We start from the raw sequence: 21,169 nt of genomic DNA on the forward strand, positions 1-21,169 counted from the left end.
CATTTGACCTTGACTTTTTGACCTTTGACCTCTTGCCAATGTCACCAAGATCAACTCAACTAATAGCCCCATCATACTTCATCCTTGGACCAAGTTTGGTGAAAGCTGCTTCATCCAGTTTTAAGTTATCACGTAAACAGATAAATTATAGGATTTGACCTTGATCTTTGACCTTTGTCCGATTTCACTAAAAAACTAATCAAGTAATTGTCCCATCATACATCATCCTTCCACAAAGTTCGGTGAAATTTGCTCTATCCAGTCTTGAGTTATCACGTAAACGGATACAATTTCATGATTTGACCTTGACCTTTGACCTTTGGCCTTTGGCCGATTTTACCCAAAATCTAATGAAATAATTGCCCCATCATACTTTATACTTGGACCCAGTTTGGTAAAATTCCAGTCAATATTACTCAAGTTATCGCGTAAACGAAAGTGGACGAACGTACGTACGGACATACGTACGTACGTACGGACGGACGGACGGACAACCCGAAAACATAATGCCTCCGGCACCACTTTGTGGCGGAGGCATAAAAAAGCATACCTAATTGTCACATTTTGCATTAATGGCATTTCTTTTAACTCTGACACAGAGTCAGCCTTACATGATTCAAGTCAAGAGAGCAAATATCACTGTGCACAAATTATTATGAAATATGCTCCTCTGTCAGGACTTCTATAATAAATTTATCACTATAATTTTTAGTTTTTCTCCAATTAAGTTTGATGTCTGGAAGTGGTCTGATAGTGATGCACTACATTAGCAATGGGGAGCAGAACATTGGGTCGAATCTGCTACTACATGTACCCTAAAATTACAGCACTGAATTTAAAACATTTTCTGCAAAAACAGTCATGTGTGAGCTTTCTAACCTCTTCCTTGAAGTAGCTGTGTAGAATGACCGACCAATCGGTGAGGCGCGTGCCATTCGGCAGCATCAGACAGAGCTGGTCAGACGGGATGGCGACGTCGCGACTGAGCGCCTTGTACAGGTGGAAGACCGTGTCGTTGGGCTTGGTGGGATACGACAACACGCGCGTGTCCATCATTGACCACACGTTTATCACCTGCGCCAGAGACAAGAACCAACATGGACAATCAAGTGTGTGAGCAGTTTGGTCAAAGCTGGTCAGCACAAACCACAGGAGGGGAACTTGTAACAATGGCCTTGGCAGAAAAAAAGGCCTTCCTGTACAGTCATGGCAGCCACGTTGAATGTGGTATTCCCATTCACAACAATCCTAATGTGATGCCCAGGCTACAACCAACATGTCACTTGGACATTTGTGTATGCATGTTGTGTTGACACAAAACATGATGAACACATCTATAGCCTTTCTGTAGCAGCAAATTTGTATGTCCAATTATTCACAAAATAAACTGTTGCAGATTGCTGTTAACTATTTTGTGTCCAAGTGTAACTGTGCAAAGTCATATATTGCATCATTACTCTACGTAGTCAATTGCAATGACATGCTTCATGGATTTACTTAACATAGTGAGATAACATCATATGTGACCCGCTACAACAAAATGATCCTAAAGTCGGGCGAGGTCAATTATTTGAAAATTGCATGGCATAATTTCCTAATCTTTCTGCTTTAAATTGATATATAACACATCTTATAAAAATAATCGGCTGCGGAGATATCGATGTTTAAAAGAGAGCATGTCGAGACGTCTGGGAAATCTCTGTTTTGAGAAAAGCACCCCTAAAGTTTTCCTTGCGACGCAATCGCGATCAAGGGACACGCAAGTCAGTTTTCACCTCCGGACAATAGAAGGCAAGCCCTAGCAACTCCCGAAATGCTCATTCCAGCACAGCGTCGGCGGTCTCCTCACCGACCAATCAGTGACCAGGATGCCAGGAGAAGCGGCTGGGCATAGCGCACCCCGCCTGCATGCACCAGTCGACTGGGCAGTGTGTGAGCTTCACGCTTCGGTTAGCGGCAAGCAGCAAACTGACCAATGAGATCACTCTGGTCGTTGTTAGGGGCGGAGCCTATCTGTGGCGCTCAATCCAAATTTTGGAACCAGTTTCTGCTTCGTTGAAACGCCAAAAAACATGGCCCAGAAAAACGCTATTTTTTGGTCTTTCCTTCCACCATTTTGCTTCAAAATTTCGACAGATGATAGAAGATATGTCAGACTACAATAATATGTCAAAATCGGAAAATCATAAGTTTTGACCAATTTTGATGCTCTGACTTCAAATCGATTTTCACGGCTTCGACCGTGCGCGACTTTAGGACCCTTTTGTTGTAGCGGGTCACATATCATTCTTAGAGGTTCCTGCCAAACTTGTACAAATTCAGAATTCCTCTGCTATCTCTGGTCACCTGACATCAGCAAGATTTCACCGTCAACCCAATCTGAGACTTTGTTTTGACTACATGCACACACCAAAATCCGCTCAAAATACCTCCAATTTTGGCTTGCTGTTATTTCTCTTTCTACAATACTTAACATAAAGACTGAGAAAGCATCATCACTCATACTATTCTGCAAAAATTTTTGCACTGACAGTATAATTTTGCAAAAATTTTCGTATTGACAGTTTAATTTTGCAATAATTTTTGTATTGACAGTTCAATTTTGCAATGATTTTTGTATTGACAGTTCAATTTTGCAATGATTTTTGTATTGACAGTGTAATTCCGAAATTTGATCAGGGTCACTAACCCCCGATCATCTTTATCATCTTGACTTTATATAGTCCATTCTAAATTCAATGGTTTGATTAATCATCAAGCTTTTCCAGCAGATACAATGTACCTTGCAGTTGAGGATGTCATCCAGCCACATGAAGCAGAGGTGTCGTCCTTGTTTCACAATGCCCCCTCTGCTCCTCGGGTCTGTCCGCAGCATCAGGCCCAGCCAGTGCTCGAAGCCCTCTCTCCTCACACTGGGCATCAAGGAAGGAAGAAAAGGAGAAGGCCAAAATACAAACCATTGTCACAAATGGGTCAAGTACTGTATACGCTGTTATCTTCGCAAGGGTTTTATTTTCGCAAATTTCGCGAATGACATTTGGATCGAGAATCTAACAACACGCGAAATGTCACCATGTGTTAAAGTAGAAATTTATAGGGGAAAATAACCCTTAAAATGATATTATTCTCTCATTTGATATTTCAAGCCTTTTGAACTTGAAAAAATGTAATTAAAAAGTGTCTGCTTCGAACTTATGAGTATTAAATTTTACCATATTTTGGTACCGAAACTGCCAACTCGAAAGTGCATTTTAGTGTGATGTCACGGGTTGGAAATCGATGGCTCACACGCGGGTACCAAGTTTATGTACCGTACCCGTAAGATGAGTGGTGCTACAGTGCATAACCATACACCGTCTGCCACGGCTATTTCCATTACTTTTTCCCACTTCTGTCTTTCCATCAGCTAGCCTCGAAGGCCCTCCATCATGTCCATCTTCATCCATGATTCTCCTCCGATTTTACCGGGAGAGACAGCAAACAACAGCAAAAACAACTGTGACTAATCTCGTCATAGTCGAGTCGCGTCCCGATGGCTAATAATGTGCGCAATAAATGTAATTCCTCAGCAAACATTATTTTACATAAATGTATTATCGGGGTAATGATCCGCAATGATGGGTAATTCGGTCGTCACTAACCGCGGATGGATCACAATGATAACGTTGCATTGATCCCATGCCCAGCTAGGCCCATACATGCCGGCACGCCCGACCCCAGCCGGCCGGCCCTGTCCGAGTGAAAGTAAGGTCACACTACAGTAGTACAGCTGTACAAATAACATCTATTCAGGAAACTCTTCTGATATTGTGAAAACCGGGTAAAAAGGCACTCTATATGTAAGTGATCTCTTCAATGTTGACATTCATGTTCAAAATTAATTCTACTTGTTTGTTTTAGAGTAGACAGACAATTTCGTTAGCTTTGCCCTTTCACACCTAATTTTCATTCCCCAACCTCGTTCTTCCATTTGGTATCCACTTCTGTTATAACCCCGGCAGAATCCTCCTTTCTTTTTTCTTTTTTACTTCAAAAATTCTTCTTCTTTCTTAATCACAATATAACTTCAAAAGCTAAACTGAAAACAAGCTTAATTATTTTGACGTGTTATTGTGCTTATGTGGGGTCAGAATATGATTGTTCTGTTTGTTGACCGTGAATGGGAATGTCGTTTTACATGTTTATATACTGCATACACGCATGCATGGCCGGCAGTGCTCGAGACGGAAGAGCTGGTCATATCCAACCCGAGACGTCACACGAAAGGGCAGTTTTTGTAGCGATCGTGTGAGTCAGGGCCTGTGAATTAGATGACTTTTCATCTTCAGTATTTATTCTAAATTAGTAGGACATCATTTGAAATACATCCTATCTTTGTATATAGCCTCTAAGCTCTCCATAGATATAAATAAAGCCGTATTTTCGGCCTCTCACTAAATTTCTGCTTTAAGGTCATCCTGCTGGTCATCAATTTTGGGAGTCAGCAGAGGGCATTGACAGCTCTGCTTGTGATGATCATACAAGTAGATACCAGAGACCCAAGGAAAATTTGAATAAACTAGGTGAATGCCAATATTTCCTCATTTTTAAAATAATTTCCTTTCATTTTCAGCTTGCATATGGTTAATTTTCTATATTTTTAAGAGTGGAAAATGAAAACTTGGCGTGTACCATTACATAACGCTCTGCGGTACTTTTTGTGAGTGCTGACCCTTTATCTGCTCTGTACTATACAATGCCACATTACAGTTTATGGAAACTTGCGCAATACTTTACTACTCTGTTCACAGAACTCACCGGCACAGCTGGTTTGGAATGGGTAGCTGCTGAAAGTATGCCTTGGCCCCTGAAAAACATGAAACATAGCAGACAAAGTCAAGAATGCAGTGTGAACTTTGACAATGTACCTTGAAAAACACTTTAAAAATCATTACCACTAAAACATTTGAGTTGACTATATGTTTTATTGATACTGTAAAACCAAAGATTTTCATGTGAATGAATTTCTCAAAAATTTCGTAAGGAGCAAAGATTTGCAAAAGTAAAATGCACGCACATTTTTTTCTACATAATGCATTGAATGCCAGTTGCCAATACACAAAAGTTTTATGCTGCAATTTTTCTGGTTTTACATTATTCCTGCATTTAAAACATACTGGAAAGTACATCATTAACAAAAACAATATTCCTTACTTTACAATACAATAAATATTACAATGACTTTCCTTTCAATTATATCTATACTTGTAGTTTTGAACACTGTTGCAACACAGCACTGATACACAGCTCATATTGCTGTGTGGTTGAATTGCTCTGTTCATCCACTCAAGAAGTCAAGTGCTATTTCATAAGGGCAAATAATTCAAACCACCTTTAGGATCTTCATAGTAGCCGATGTCCTTCGCCTGCTTCTTTCCTATGATGGAGTGCCTTGAAACATAGACAGGAAACAAAAGAACAAAAAGAAATCAGGAAAGATTTGTTTTCACACAACACTGATTCATGGCACGGCATAGACATAATCCCTAGATTTAGATACAGAATAAAATAAAGGTGTACAATGGCGATTAAAAAATCAGAGGTGATGATAGAGAAACAAAAATATGTTCATAACCTCCTCATGTGTGAAAATATCTGTACACAAAAATAACAGCATCTACAATATGTGGTCTGGTGTCGCATAATTTGAGATGACATTATTGATCATGGGGCCATAAGAGTCGGCAGTCACTCACCATTGTACGAGGGGTGTGTCCGACAGCACAAATGGACGGCTACCTGTGATGACCTCTGAAATGACCGTGCCAAAGCTCCAGAAGTCCACCGTCTTTGTGTACTCGGACTGGGAATATAACTCCGGCGCCTGAAGGACCGACAAGTACAAGCGATATCAGGAATAACCAAGGAATAACCAAGGTGCATTGACCCCTTTTGCTTTTTCCTTCTATGTCCTCACGAACTGTTTCTCCTTCACCAGAGTGAACAAATCCACTCAATCTTAAAGACTAAATCTTGAAATGCATATAACCATTGATTATGAACTACAAAGTTCAGACAAGTCCACTCAATCCTAAAGACTAAATCTTCATAGGCATATAACCATTGATTATGAACTACAATATTTGAAAATGAAATTGTTAACGAGGAAGGTACTAACTGATGGCGATACACTGCAGGTTGATTTTACTTTCTTGGTTAGACTCCACTTGAGTGTTTACCTAACCTATTCAAACCTGACCTGAACTTAAGAAAAAAAATACACACACAAACTAGAAATGTCGCTATGGCGACTGGTATGCCTCCGCCTTAATGCATGGTTCTCCTAATAGGTCTATAGTATAATGTCTTGACAATGTGTGATGAGTTTCACATAATTGGCAAAATATCAAAATGACAGGTTTGTCACAAATGTGTTGAATGTTCACTTTCCTTGAACTAGGTTTAATTGGATGGATGGCTATACTGCCTGAGAGCGCAAGTATTTGGGGATTTGAGGATTTTTACTTCACCTTTGACCCTTTTTTTACAAGTCTATGCAATGATTAAACTTTCAAAGTATGGAGAAAAAGTATAATTTCAATATCGAATAGAACTAGAAATGTCACTATGGCGACTGATGCCTCCCCCATAATGCATGATTCTCCAAATAGGTGTATAGTACAATGTCTTCACAATGTGTGATGACAGTTTCACATAACTGGCAAAATATTGAAATGACAGGTTTGTCAGAAATATCTTCAATGTTCACTTTCCTTGAACTGGGTTTGCTACACGTATAATTGTCTTAGAGTGCAGATACACATATTAGGGGAATTGAGGATTTTTACTTGACTTCTGCCCGACCCTTTCATAAGTTTATGCATTGAGTAATTCTCAAGGTATGAAGAAAGAGTGTAATTACAGTACAAAATAGATTTTTGTGTGTGTGTGCATTTAAACCTGGCCTTTGACCCTTAACCTTTGACCTTTTGGCTGGAAATTTCCCAGAGAATCTCCATTAGATAGTACATGTATAGTTTTAAAACTAATAATGCAAGCATTACATATACTAGCATATGAGGGAAATAGTACAATTTTGAGTTGACCCTGACCTTTGACCCCCTGACTATTGACCCATGGCCCCTAAGTTCCCTAGATAATCCCTGCCAGTCAGTACATGCTTATGTACCAAGTTCCATGAAAATACATTGAATCATTTGTGAGAAAAGTGAAATTGTAACATTTTCACTTAACCTTTGTCCTTTTGACCTTTGACCTTATGACATGAAACTCTATCTGGAGAATCTTTATGCAGTAGTTCATGTCTACACTAAGTTTCAAGAAAATACCTTCTGGCATTGCATAGATATGGGGGAAATAGCAACATTTTTAGCATTTGACCTTTTTCCTCTTGCCAATGTCACTAAAATCTACTCAACTAATTGCCCCATCATACATCATCCTTGGACCAAGTTTGGTGAAAGCTGCTTCATCCAGTTTTGAGTTATCACGTAAACAGATGAATTTTAGGATTTGACCTTGATCTTTGACCTTTGACCTCTGTCCGATTTCACTAAAAAACTAATCAAGTACCGGTAATTGTCTTATCATACATCATCCTCGGACAAAGTTTGGTGAAATTTGCTCTATCCAGTCTTGAGTTATCGCGTAAACAAATACAATTTCATGATTTGACCTTGACCTTTGACCTTTGGCCGATTTCACCCAAAATCTAATCAAGTAATTGCCCCATCTTACTTTATACTTGGACCAAGTTTGGTAAAATTCCAGTCAATATTACTCAAGTTATTGCGTAAACGAATGCGGACGGATGTACGTGGTACGTACGGACGTACGTACGGACGGACGGACAACCCCAAAACATAATGCCTCCGGCACCACTTCGTGGCGGAGGCATAAAAATTGTTGAATTTCAACTTGGCCTTTGACCCTGGAACTTTGACCCAATGACCCTAAAATTTCCAAGAGAATCACTGTCAGGTAAAACATGCATAGATCGTACTCAATTTCATGATGATACCTTGAGTCACTTTCGAGATTTTTATGGACCAAGAAATGAAATTTAGCACTTTCACTTGACCTTTGACCTTTGGGCAAGAAACTTCCAAGAGAATCTCTATTGGGTTATACACGTATATATTAAGTTTCAAGAAAAATCCGGCAAGTATTGCATTTAAATCTGAGGGGAAAAGTGAAATTATGAGTTGACCTTGACCTTGACCGTTGACCATGACCTTTGACCCATGACCCCACATTCCCTATATAATCACTGCTAGTCAGTACATGCATATGTACAGTTGAACCTCTCTTTAATACCCGGCATCCCTTTATCCGGATCTCTCTATTATATGGACGCAATCTCGCCGTGATTTTTTTTAATAATTACGGGAGGAGAGGGGGATTCCCAACTCCTTGAGAACTCCTACACAAACACACATGAATTACATATTACTTCCAACATGATTAACATACATTACATCAAATTTCCTTCCAAATTGCTTACCTTCAGACATTTTAACATCCCCAAACATCCCCAAATCATCGCAAGAGCATGGACAGAGTCCTCTCATATCGCATTGCCACATATAGGTCCATACACAGCCGTCGATATGACTAGATAGACATGCATTGTTTCGAGTCATTGGCTGAGCAACGAATGATATTGAACACTCAAAAAATTGTTCACACACAGTACACACACAAAGAGAGAGAGGGAGACCATCTAACAATGGCGACCTACAGTCGACTTTGCAGAGCCGTGATGATCGAATTTTGAAGGGTAGTTTCGTCGACATGTACTGTTTATTTTCAAGATCTACTTGATACATTTCTTAATGATTATTTAGGTAAATCATCCCAAGAATTTATAAAAGAAAATAATTTCATTCTTGCAAACACGAACCTCTATAGGGTCTGTTACTGAGTGTAACAATAAAAAGGTTGCAGTATACACATTACTACAATGTGGTACTACAATGGGCTACATCTGTACATGTGTATGTACATGTATAAAGCATTGAGTCTCCCATATCCGGCCAAATCCCTTATCCGGATGAGCCCCGGTCCCGACTTGTCCGGATACGAGAGGTTCAGCTGTACTAAGTTCCATGAAGATAGCTCGAACCATTTCCAAGATATGGAGAAAAAAGTGAAATTTTAACATTTTCACTTGACCTTTGACCTAATGACTTAAAACTCTCTCTGCAGAATCTTTATTTGGTATTACATGTATACACCAAGTTTCCAGAAAAAACCTCCAGGCATTGCATAGATATGGGGGGAAAAGTGAAATTTTGAGCATTTGACCTTGACCTTTGACCTAGAGCATGTGCCCCCAAAGTTGATAGGCACAACTTTGTCCACTAATGCATATACATACCAAGTCTCATTAGGATACCTTAAACGATTTTTTAGTTACGCTGTCCATAAAATTCATTACGGATGGACAGATGGACGGAAGGACGGACGGAAAGACAGACAACCTGAAAACATAATGCCTCTGGCGACACTTCGTGGTGGAGGTATAAAAAAAAATTATCCAGTCTCTTTCCACTGCCTTTCATCACTCAGTGCTCATGCCTACCATGTACTCCTTTGTTCCCACAAATGATGTAGCTGCCTGGATCTTGTTGTCCTTGGCAAAGCCGAGATCTGTCAACTTGTAGGTATTCTGAAATGAACGAAACAAATATAAGAACACTGACAGATGTCACTGATGCTGTACACTAAACTTCATTCTGATTTCTTTCATCCTCACAACTAAATGCATTACATCTCATGGTAAGTACCATGGCTTATGCAATAACTAGCAAGAATTTTCATACACATACTTTGGAGGGTTGTTTGTTTTTTCTTTATCTATTTCTACTGCTAGAAACAACAGTGTACTTTTAAAAGTGAGGGCATCCACACATTGATTAAACTAGAGAAGCACTCTGAGAGCACAGACCTCCGCTAAGCATGCAGCCCATTTCCACCCGCACTGATCTTGTTCTTCCACCCATACATGTACTGCATTGTGTGCTGAAAGCCGCACGATTTCTTGATACTGTATAGACGCCTTTGTTACATCATAAACCCTCAGCTGCACCACGCGCCTCGCCCTAGCAGAAATTAGAGCACGCACTTTAGTGCGCGCATGCAAACCTCAAATATGTGCAGCCTTAACTCCTAAGTTCATTGACCCTACCTGCCAACATATCAAAAACCCTTCATAAATTCCCCCAAAATTCTCGGATCACTACCAAAAGTTAATCGTTTGTCACTTGTGTCATTCTAAACCTTTCCTGCAAGTTTCATCTTAATCCGTTCACTACTTTTTGAGTTATTTTGCACACGGACAAATGAACAAATGAACGAACGAACGAACTAACTGACAAACAAACCAACGGTAACGTAAACATAACCTCCCCCCTTGGCGGAGGTACAATTTGTAACAAGCAATGAAGACTTGCACACTGGTGGAACAATTTCTTGGTACCGAGGGTAATGCTGCCCTGACACTTGTACAAATTTGGCTTCACTGCCCCCACATTGTGTCATGTCAGTGCGTGCTATTTAGTCGCACATTGTTCATTTTGATTGTGTCGAATTTACAAGTAGTTTACAAATTGTGCATCATGTTTACACTGCTGTTGCTCTAAACTGCATTGAAGTGGTAGATGCACTAATTGACAAGATCAGCTCTTATCAAATTTCTAAGAGAACATCATGGTGTATTGCAGCCCACTCATAGTAACATTCCCCCTGGCCACAATGTTTTTTGTTTTGTTTTGTTTTGTTCTTTTACTTTAACCCGTTGAAGACTAGTCCCGAGAATAATCGGGCACAAGTCTGTTGGAAATAAGCGTTCTAGCAAAATTAGTCTGTCCTCACCAGGTTAAAAGAGTATTACAGAATGGGAAAAGGAATTCTTGCAATCTGTGTCGTCACTTGCCCAGTAATAATTCCTCCCCGATGGCATGTGCATTTTCCTTTTCAGTCTCGCAAATTTCCGTAACCACGATTCCAGTAATTACCATATGCAAGATTTTTTTCCAATGCATCCCGTAAACTACAATCAGCACAGTTTAGCCATATTTCTAGAAATTTTTGACCCATTCTATAAAACAGATGACTCACATTTTTTTTTTTTTTTTGTGGGTCAGCAGGAATTGTGTACAGGCAGTATCTCTGAATGGTAGTCTGTGTATACAGCTCCTACACCCCCACTTTTTAAAGTCTTTTGTATACTATCTACATTCAAAAATGCAGCCAACAACACCGAAACACCTGTTGCACCCTACATAAAAAATGTTAATCCATTGAAGACTAGTCCTAAGCATACTTGGGCAGGTGTCTATGTGAAACACATGTTCCAGCAAAATCAGCGGGTCCTTAATGGGTTACAAAAAAAGGTGGTGAGGAGGAGTTCCTCCTTCCATACCGATGAGGACATGAGAAGGCCTGCTGTTGGCATGACAACAAACAAAGCGAACTGCCAAACTCACCTTCCCGTTTGTGTCCTGGATCATGATGTTCTCCGGCTTGATGTCCCGATGAATGATGCTCTTGTCGTGGAGGTACTCTATTGCCGATGATATGTGTCGGGCCAAGAGGATGATCTCTGGTTCTGGAAGACCACAGACGTGGGATAACTCCGCAAGTTTCTAGGGTGCGACAAGTGTGACATGCAGGCAATATGAAAGAAACCTCTTCTCGAATATAACTTTGAGTGCTAGTTTATTCTCCACTTCTAGTTTAGATACAAATATAGAGGCAAATGAAAGTGTTGCTTTTCATAGGCAAAACAAAAGTGTTGCAAATAGAATAAAAGATAAATATTGAGAATGCAATCATAGGTGGAAGACTGAAAAAGTAATGTGGGTCACCTTTCCAGAATGAGGATCCATGAATAATCAAATGTAGATATCAGTTTACAGTGGGATGCTCTGGAACAAACACAAGCTAATAAATTAAATTTACACAGGAATGCCTAGAAACAAACACAAACTAACAAATGACAATGAAGTCTCCAACCTGCCTGATTATCGACAAAATTTTCTTGGCAAAGAAAGCTCAAAGGTCCAGAAAAGAATAACTTCTTTGAAAGAACTGTGACACTTTGTTGTATAAAGATGTGTGCGGGACCACACCCATGCTAGGCAGACATCTACATGTAACATTTGTGACCCGGCACCACAGAATTAACAAATAGTTGCCTGGTGCAATTTTCGAGTAGCGGTCAAATTCTACGCGAGGAGATTCTCAACTTTAAACTAGAGCACTCGCACTCGAGCACATGTAACCCCTGAACCCGTCCTCATAAAAAATTCAGACAAAATCGCAGACAAGCAGACCCTGTTAAATTTACCTTTTCTTGTATAAAGACGAAACAAGCAAGGGCGCCACCACCAAAAACAATATAGACATCTTCATTTCACTATAATGCACCTTTTTGCCAAAATTTATTTGAAGAAAATCTGATAAGAAATGTGGCTGATAGAGCACACACAAGAAATGTGCATTGGCATCCAAGTCGGAACACTGAGGGCGCCGTCACCACAAACTGTTGTAACCTTCATTTAGAATGACCACCCATACACCTCCTTAGCAAGTCTGAATAAAATCCCTGGAGTAACAATCAAGTTATTGCATAAATAAGCACTTTTGCAAATTTTGACATGATCAGGGTGACCTTTGACCCTGTAAAAGGTGGAACAGTGAGGGCAGCATTATCAATAGGTATAGGTGTATACATTTGTAGATTTGACTATGATACATCTACATACCAAATTTGAAAACTAGAAATGTCGCTATGGCAACTGATGCCTCCGCCATAATGCATGATTCTCCCAATAGGTGTATAGTACAATGTCTTCACAATGTGTGATGACAGTTTCACATACTGGCAAAATACTGAAATGACAGGTTTGTCAGAAATGCTTTGAATGTTCACTTTCCTCAAACTGGGTTTGCTATAATTGTCTAAGAGTGCAGGTACATATATTTGACGAATTGAGGATTTTTACTTGACTTCTGACCGACCCTGTTATAAGTTTATGCATTGAGTAATTTTCAAGGTATGAAGAAAGAGTGTAATTACAGTACTGAAAATAGATTTTTTTTTTTCATTTAAACCTGACCTTTGATCCGTAACCTTTGACCTTTGACCTTCTGGCTGGAAATTTCCCAGAGAATCTCCACTAGGTGATACATGTATATATTAAGTTTTAAAACTAATAATGCAAGCATTGCATATACTAGTATATGAGGGAAACAGTAAAATTTTGAGGAGTTGACCTTGACCTTTGACCCCTGACTATTGGCCCATGACCCCTAAATTCCCTAGATAATCCCTGCCAGTCAGTACATGCATATGTACCAAGTTCCATGAAGATATATATTGAACCATTTGCGAGAAAAGTGAAATTGCATCATTTTCACCTAACCTTTGACCTTCTGACATAAAACACTCTCTGGAGAATCTTTACACAGTAATACATGTCTACACTAAGTTTCAATAAAATACCTTCGGGCATTGCATAGATATGGGGGAAATAGCAACATTGTTAGCATTTGACCTTGACCTTTTGACCTTTGACCTCTTGCCAATGTCACTAAAATCTCAACTAATTGCCCCATCATACATCATCCTTGGACCAAGTTTGGTGAAAGCTGCTTCATCCAGTTTTGAGTTATCACGTAAACAGATAAATTTTAGGATTTGACCTTGATCTTTGATCTTTGTCCGATTTAACTAAAAGAATAATCATGTAATTGTCCCATCATACATCATCTTCGGACAAAGTTTGGTGAAATTTGCTCAAACCAGTTTTGAGTTATCGCGTAAACGGATACAGTTTCATGATTTGACCTTGACCTTTGACCTTTGGTCGATTTCACCCAAAATCTAATCAAGTAATTGCCCCATCATACTTTATGCTTGGACCAAGTTTGGTAAAATTCCAGTCAATATTTCTCAAGTTATCGCGTAAACGAATGCGGACGTACGTACGGACGGACGGACAACCCGAAAACATAATGCCTCCGGCACCACTTCGTGGTGGAGGCATAAAAATCGGTCAAGAAACACGGCCAGCATCGCACACACAAGCAGACCCTGTTGAATTTACCTTTTCGTGTATAAAGACGGAACAAGCGAGGGTGCCATCACCAAAAACAATAGGCATTTTTGTTTTACCATAATACACCTTCATGCCAAATTTGAAGATGATCGAAGAAGAACTGCAGCCAGCAGAGCGCTCACAAGAAAATCTCTGCGGCGTACGCGAACGCGGCGCAACGAGGCCAAATCCTCCAAATTCTCCGAACTCTGTTCGGGGGATACAATAAAATGATATGCCACAAAACAAAGTTAGATGGCCCTTAGCAATGAAGAAAAGTTACAGAAAATCAACATGCAAAATCGCTACTTTGGGGAGAGAGGAGATTAACCAATTGAGGACGAGTCCCAAATACACTTTGGCAGGTGTCTATGGGAAACGTGTGTTTTAGTAAAATCAGATTGTCCTCAATGGGTTAAGGGTACTGAGTCAACCTGTCAAAGTGCGTAGATTTAAAAGAAAACAAAAAGTGTATGACTGTGACTTTCTGTGTATGTGTAATTGGGTTTTGTGTATAGAGGGGGGGGGGGGCACATTTATCCTACTCACCCTGCGGAGGTCCCCCTTGGAGCAGAACTCCATCCCAAGGCAGGGCAGCCGAGAGGACTGGGACTCCAGCTCTGCGGGGACCTGCACTCCCTGCACAATGTTGGTGTGGCGGAGGTTCTGCATGAAGTCCACCTCGTCCCTCCATCTCTGCTCCATGCGCGAGTCCAGCTCCACCTTGCACTTCTTGATGGCGATGCACTGCTTGCTTGTCTGGAAGCAGAGACACCAACAACAACAACGACAACAAAATTAATACAGACAGAGCTGGCCATTTGTTACCGCCCAGCTCAAAACCCACAGAAAGGTCGCAGATTAGGATTCTCTCTGTGATGGAGCAAAATGCGTCATTTGCACAGACCGACTCAAATTTTCAAAGTTTGTCTGTAATACCTGAGAGCGTAATCTTTTCTCTTTCTACTGTTTAAAATTTGGTGTCTTAAAATAAAATTAAAATCAAGATACATATTTTTTTTTTTCACATGGACCATATATCTTTTTTTTTCATTGATACTAATGCACAGAATGCCTGAGTGACCATAACCTTTAAATCCTTTTCTATGAAACAGCACCTCCTAATCCTCTCTTTATTTCAATTGCTTTTTGAATGGGCTAGGACAGTCCAATTTCAACAAGTCATACCATTATAAAGCATTGGGCTTACTTTTTTTGTACAACAAAATGTATAACGTAGAAAAGAGGAAATTAATTTTGGCCTACTTTTCATAGGTTTTGAGCTGGGCAGTCACATTATACCATTAGAGTACATACCACATTTCACTTTTCACATTTAAAGGACAAGTCCACCTTCATATACATGAGGACTTTAAAGGACAAGTTCACCTTCATAAACATAAGGATTGAGAGAATGTAGCAATATTAGTAGAACACATCATTGAATGTTTGAGGAAAATCAGACAATCCGTTCAAAAGTTATGAATTTTTGAAGTTTTTGTGCAGTACCCGCTGGATGAGAAGACTACTGCAGTGTATGAATAACTTAGATGTCACATGCGTACAACAATATAAGGAAAATATAAAGAGAATTTCACAAAATTCCATCTTTTGAAAAAAGTACACATTCCCCTGACTCGTTACCGACAAATGTTATGGGTAATGTTATTCCCCCTGCCTTTAGAAAGAGGCAAGTCAAGTGCTCTTTTATTATGCGAAAAAAGTGAAAATATGTTGCATTTTCTTTTACATTTTCTTTATACTGTTGTACGCATATGACTCACAAGCTGTAGTAGTCTCCTCATCCAGCGGTTCCAACACAAAAATTTAAAAAATTCATAACTTTTGCATCGATTGTCCAATTTTCATCAAACTTTCACTGATGTGTTCCACTAATATTGTTGTATTTTCTCAATCCTTATGTTTATGAAGGTGAACTTGTCCTTTAACTTCACATCAAGGACATGAATGTCAACATGCACATTAATTTCTCCCCAGCCCGACTTTCCTCCTTAGAAACAGCAAAGAAAAACTACTCACAATTCAACCGCCATATAGTGAACTGAGATGACTAAACCCTTCTCACACAATTTCCCATAAAGTGCTTAAAAATGGCCTTTTATTTTAGAGTATACATATATGAAGTTCACTGATCTGGATCAAAGGACGTTTGCGGGCAGACCTTTATTCAACTCCCCTTTGTTCGAAGGACACAGTTCTCCATAAACTTCCATTCCTACCCGATACCACATATATGTACCACTCCCTTGGCACTTTCCCAGCTGAAACTATGGATGAAAAATGACATTAGGCCTGTCTGCATCAGACTGAATTTTCAAAATAGCATGCAAGTTTTTGGTTAGGAAATTAGCCCAATGTCAATCTAACCCGCTATTTGGGCACAGAAGACACAAATAGTGCGTTATTTGATCGGGAAAGTCCCCGCCCCCCCCCCCCCCCCCCACATCTTGGTCTACAACTTGTAGTTTTGAAAAGGGCTAATTTATGAATTAGGTTGCATCCTCATCAGCCTAATTTTTCTTGATCCCATCATTTGAACCACGCGCTGAGCCCACAGAACTCTACGGAGAGTTATATTGCTGTGCCAGCCAAGTAATGATGCAAAGTACTCAATGCGTTAATTTCGCGCTAATTTCCCAAGCAGGCTGTTTTCGAGTTGATGAAGATGCACATTCATAATATTGGGCTACTTTCCTAAACTGTAAAAATAGCCTGCTAGTTTAATTTCAGTGTGATAATGACACACCTATATAAGCCAGAGTTCAGCGATCTCACACCTTATTCTTCACACTGTAAGTCATATCTGTTTAATCTATAAAATTATTGTTCAATTACTTCTATTCCACCTCATACAATTGTAGTACAAACTGTATCTGCACTGGATATTCCTCACTGAAGTTATGGTTGAATAATGAGGTGGGTACCCTTCCCCCTCCCCCCCCCCCAAAAAAAAAAAGAGAAAGAGAGACAGAGAAAAAAAACCCCAATCAATCAAACACATATAAAGCTATTGTATGTTGTACTGAGATTTGGGGCATACAGACTGACTGATGAATGAATGGACCACTAATTGGGTCGTCAACCCAAAACAAAATGTTCCCAATATTCACAGGGAGAAGAGAAAAAAAAAAACACCTTCTATTGGCTTGCTTGGCTTATTGCATATAATGCAACCTTAGAACTCACCACAACTATTTCCTTCAGATTTGGCAGCCCTTCAAAAGGGGACAGCACACAACACAACATATCAAGGTATGGTAAAACAGGAAGTTTGATTTTTGATGTGAATTCTGATATCAAACTATTGGTTCCTGTTGATTTTGATACTTTTTTCTACTCCCTGTTAAAGCCGGGAAAATTACTTGTGTGACACCTGACTAAGGAAATACAAAAATACACACTAATACTTGTGACAGTGCTACCTGGCAAACAATGTCTTTGACGTGTCTTGTAAAAAACAAATCTTGTAAAAATGTTTATTTGTGTTACAGCATGCTCCCATGCATTAACCTGACCAACTGGACTGTAGTGCACAATAGACTGGTAATCAATCCTCTCTTTTCTCATGCAATCACTACCTACATATCTGCCGAAAGGATATGGCTTGTAATTCACACTCTGATGGAGTTCACTGATTTTGACCACCGATTGATGACTGACCTTTACTCCTCCCCGCAAAAAAAAAAAACCAAAAACATTTAAGCTTCCTAAACTTACTTTTATCCAAAACATCAATTAGGCCTTACACTGAAACTGCGCTTTTTCCACATGGAATTTATGACAAGACATGGTAATTTGAACTTGACTTTATAATAACCTTAATCTGTGGAGTGGCCAATCATGCAAATAATGGTCTAATAATTTACTACGCTGTCAACCACCAGAAATTAATTCAAAAGGGCATTCTTATCTGAATTACTGTTATGGTTGGGGAATTATCATTATCTAAATCTATTCTTCTTTTTTTTTTTGGGGGGGGGGGCAGAGGGGTGCAAAAGTACAGTGACCCTTGACCTTGTATCACTTTTTCATGTATACTTGCTCATTTGTTTATTTCTACCCTCCCAAAAAAGGCACATTACCAAAGGGCAATCCTCTGAAGTAGATGAAGTTGCAGTGCTCAACAATGTGTCAATTTTACCGAAAGTTCAGTGACTTTTGACTTGGCTAATTTTCTCAACATTACTTTGTTACGATAAACTCTGTTGAACATCAACAATACATATTGTACATGTACTTGTCCTCTCCATGTACAATATTTGTATTGTTGCAATGCAAATAATGTCGAAAGGAATATGATCATGTAGTAATGAATACCTTGCGAATGTTCTGTATTATGCCATTCATATGAAATATTCGACATATATAGTATTTAAGCGCCTCGAGCACCTTTTGGTGCAGTGAGAAGTTTACATTCACTAGTAACACGAAACAGAGCACATTTGGGACAATTTCCCTTCATGAGGAATTTCACTGCAACCAAACTGCCATGCAATATCACTGTTTATCATCTATATAGGACGTTTTAGCGGCGCATTAAAAACGCGTATTGTAGTGCGCTCATTTTTTACCGTTCAATATCAGAGCATATTGAACGAAATGCATAGACCAACATATTAATTCCCCATAGGCTACTGTGGCTACTTGCCGTTCAAGATCACACCATATTCAATTCTGTCTCGTCTGTTGCACGAGCGCTTGCTGAATGCGCAAACACTTGCTACTAGTGCGCATCATTTTGTTACAATTCACAAGCGCACAAACATCTTGCTAGTTGCTTGTTTCATACACAGTTTTAGGGGCTTCCCCTTTTCAGCGCTGGGACGTGACTGCCACGAGTCAACTTCAAAGATGAGAAGAAGCCCGGTAATTTTGACCAGTTTATGCTTGCTCTACTTGATAGTATAGATGATAATAATTATATTGGATGGCTTTGATTCATGGGATACCAGGGGATATTGCACTCGTTAGGGTCAATATTGCACTCATCTTCGATTCGTGCAATATTGGCCCTAACTTGTGCAATATTCCCTGGTATCCCATTCATAGCCATCCAATATAATATAAATACCAGTGCGGTAGTACATTGCTGCATTTGTACTGAAGCACACATTTGCAACAGACAACACTCACCTTATGTTCGTATAGCATGACCTCCCCGAATGACCCCGAGCCGAGGGTCTTCCGGGGCACCCATTCCGTGGGCATCATGACTCAGCGTTTCTCCCCCGCAGATCTGCACGTGAAAACAAAACAAAAACAAATCAAAACAAACAAAACACTTCATAGGAAGGGCGACAAAATATACGTGGTTAATGTTTTACTGACCGGCTTGGATTTCATGTGTGTGGTTTCATACTTTCAGTATTAACAATGCTATCTTCATTCGAGTGGGCAATATTTCCACTATACAATGTATTTCCAGGAAGAGGCTACGACACAGACTAAGGACACGTGTATTGGATGAAAGAATACTGCACATTGGCATGATATTGAAAGTCATATGAAAGCGCAACTACAATCTTTAAATCAAAATGAAGTTAAAGTAAGTCCAGTCAAAATAGGGTTTCACCCACCACTAACTGCAACAGTAGGAATTCCACTGCAGTGCAACTTGTTATGGGCTCCTAAACACCATACTAAAAGTCCCAAGAAATCCAGTGGGGCAAACTGGCTAAATCTGCATAACATGCAAATTAGCTCCCATAATGATAAAAATACAGTGTTTCCATGAAAACTAGGCTTCTAGGTTTCAGATTGGAACACCGAAAGTGTTGAAACCTATGTTTACAATGTCAGTTAGTGCGATGCAGACATTTCCATGTACATAATCTGGGCCTCATTTGCACAATGTGCAAATTAGCTCCCATAATGATAAAAATTCAGTGTTTCCAGGAAAACTATGCTTCCAGGTTTCAGATTGGAACACCAAAAGTGTTGAAACCTATGTTTACAATGTCAGTTAGTGCGATGCAAACATTTCCATGTACACAATCTGGGCCTCATTTGCATAGTATGCAAATTAGCTCCCATAATGATAAAGATAGTGTTTCCATGAAAACTTGGCTTCTAGGTTACAGATTGGAACACCGAAAGTGTTGAAACCTATGTTTACAATGTCAGTTAGTGCGATGCAAACATTTCATTGTACATAATCTGGGCCTCATTTTCATAGTATGCAAATTAGCTCCCATAATGATAAAGATAGTGTTTCCATGAAAACTTGGCTTCTAGGTTACAGATTGGAACACCGAAAGTGTTGAAACCTATGTTTACAATGTCAGTTAGTGCGATGCAAACATTTCATTGTACATAATCTGGGCCTCATTTGCATAGTATGCAAATTAGCTCCCATAATGATAAAGATAGTGTTTCCATGAAAACTATGCTTCTAGGTTTCAGATTGGAACACCGAAAGTGTTGAAAGCTATGTTTACAATGTCAGTTAGTAATTAAACACACATGAATACAGCTGTTTGAAGCGGAAAAACCTCTCTAACGTCTTTTTCGTTTTCTTTCCATTAAAATTCAATGGAAGTTAAAGAAGAATTATTGTTCTACAATATCTATAAGGTGAAAATGGTTCACATACGAAGGCAACCACGTGGAGGGTGCCCAAAATTACCCCACCCAAAGGCAGTCTAAGAAATGCAATAATCATGTACCAATGCAAATACATAATAATGTTCTATGGGTACATGCCTTTAAAGATAACAAAAAGTTTTGGTACCTCAAAAGCTTCCCTGAATTTCCTTGTCTTGGTTTGTGTTTCAGGTTAAAGTACGTTGTCTGTGAGAATTACTCGCCCCAAAGTGCTCTCATGTCTTTGTAATCATGCAATAATGGTTTTGTACCAGAGCCAACGCTGTACAGCGTCGATAAATATTGTACGAAACCACTGACTGCGACCAGCAGCGTGCAGCCCATTGTACGCATAGCTAACTGCGACCAGCAGCCCCATACGCATAGCGTAATGGGGCTTCGCATTGTAGCATTCAGGATCATGACAGAATTAGTATCGCGGGTAAATGTCAACTTAAAAT

At 39.5% G+C, this 21,169-nt stretch overlaps 1 protein-coding gene across 1 annotated transcript in view; it reads right to left on the reverse strand.

Moving 5' to 3' along the window:
• LOC139720561 (inhibitor of nuclear factor kappa-B kinase subunit alpha-like) overlaps positions 1–21,169 on the reverse strand; it is a 43,838-nt gene that overhangs the window by 15,377 nt on the left and 7,292 nt on the right. Inside the window, exons 2-10 of the mRNA XM_071631913.1 lie at positions 19,260–19,362; positions 14,655–14,864; positions 11,490–11,648; positions 9,584–9,670; positions 5,736–5,863; positions 5,372–5,430; positions 4,798–4,846; positions 2,783–2,912; positions 880–1,074 (exon numbers count right to left, since the gene is read on the reverse strand). Coding sequence (XP_071488014.1) covers positions 880–1,074; positions 2,783–2,912; positions 4,798–4,846; positions 5,372–5,430; positions 5,736–5,863; positions 9,584–9,670; positions 11,490–11,648; positions 14,655–14,864; positions 19,260–19,337 — 1,095 coding nt within the window. The 5' untranslated portion in view covers positions 19,338–19,362. The remainder of the gene's footprint in view (positions 1–879; positions 1,075–2,782; positions 2,913–4,797; positions 4,847–5,371; positions 5,431–5,735; positions 5,864–9,583; positions 9,671–11,489; positions 11,649–14,654; positions 14,865–19,259; positions 19,363–21,169) is intronic.

This window comes from Diadema antillarum, unplaced genomic scaffold, assembly GCF_040938485.1.
Source record: "Diadema antillarum isolate AM-2024a unplaced genomic scaffold, OU_Dant_1.0 scf00000129, whole genome shotgun sequence".
In the NCBI taxonomy this organism is placed as follows: Eukaryota; Metazoa; Echinodermata; class Echinoidea; order Diadematoida; family Diadematidae; genus Diadema; species Diadema antillarum.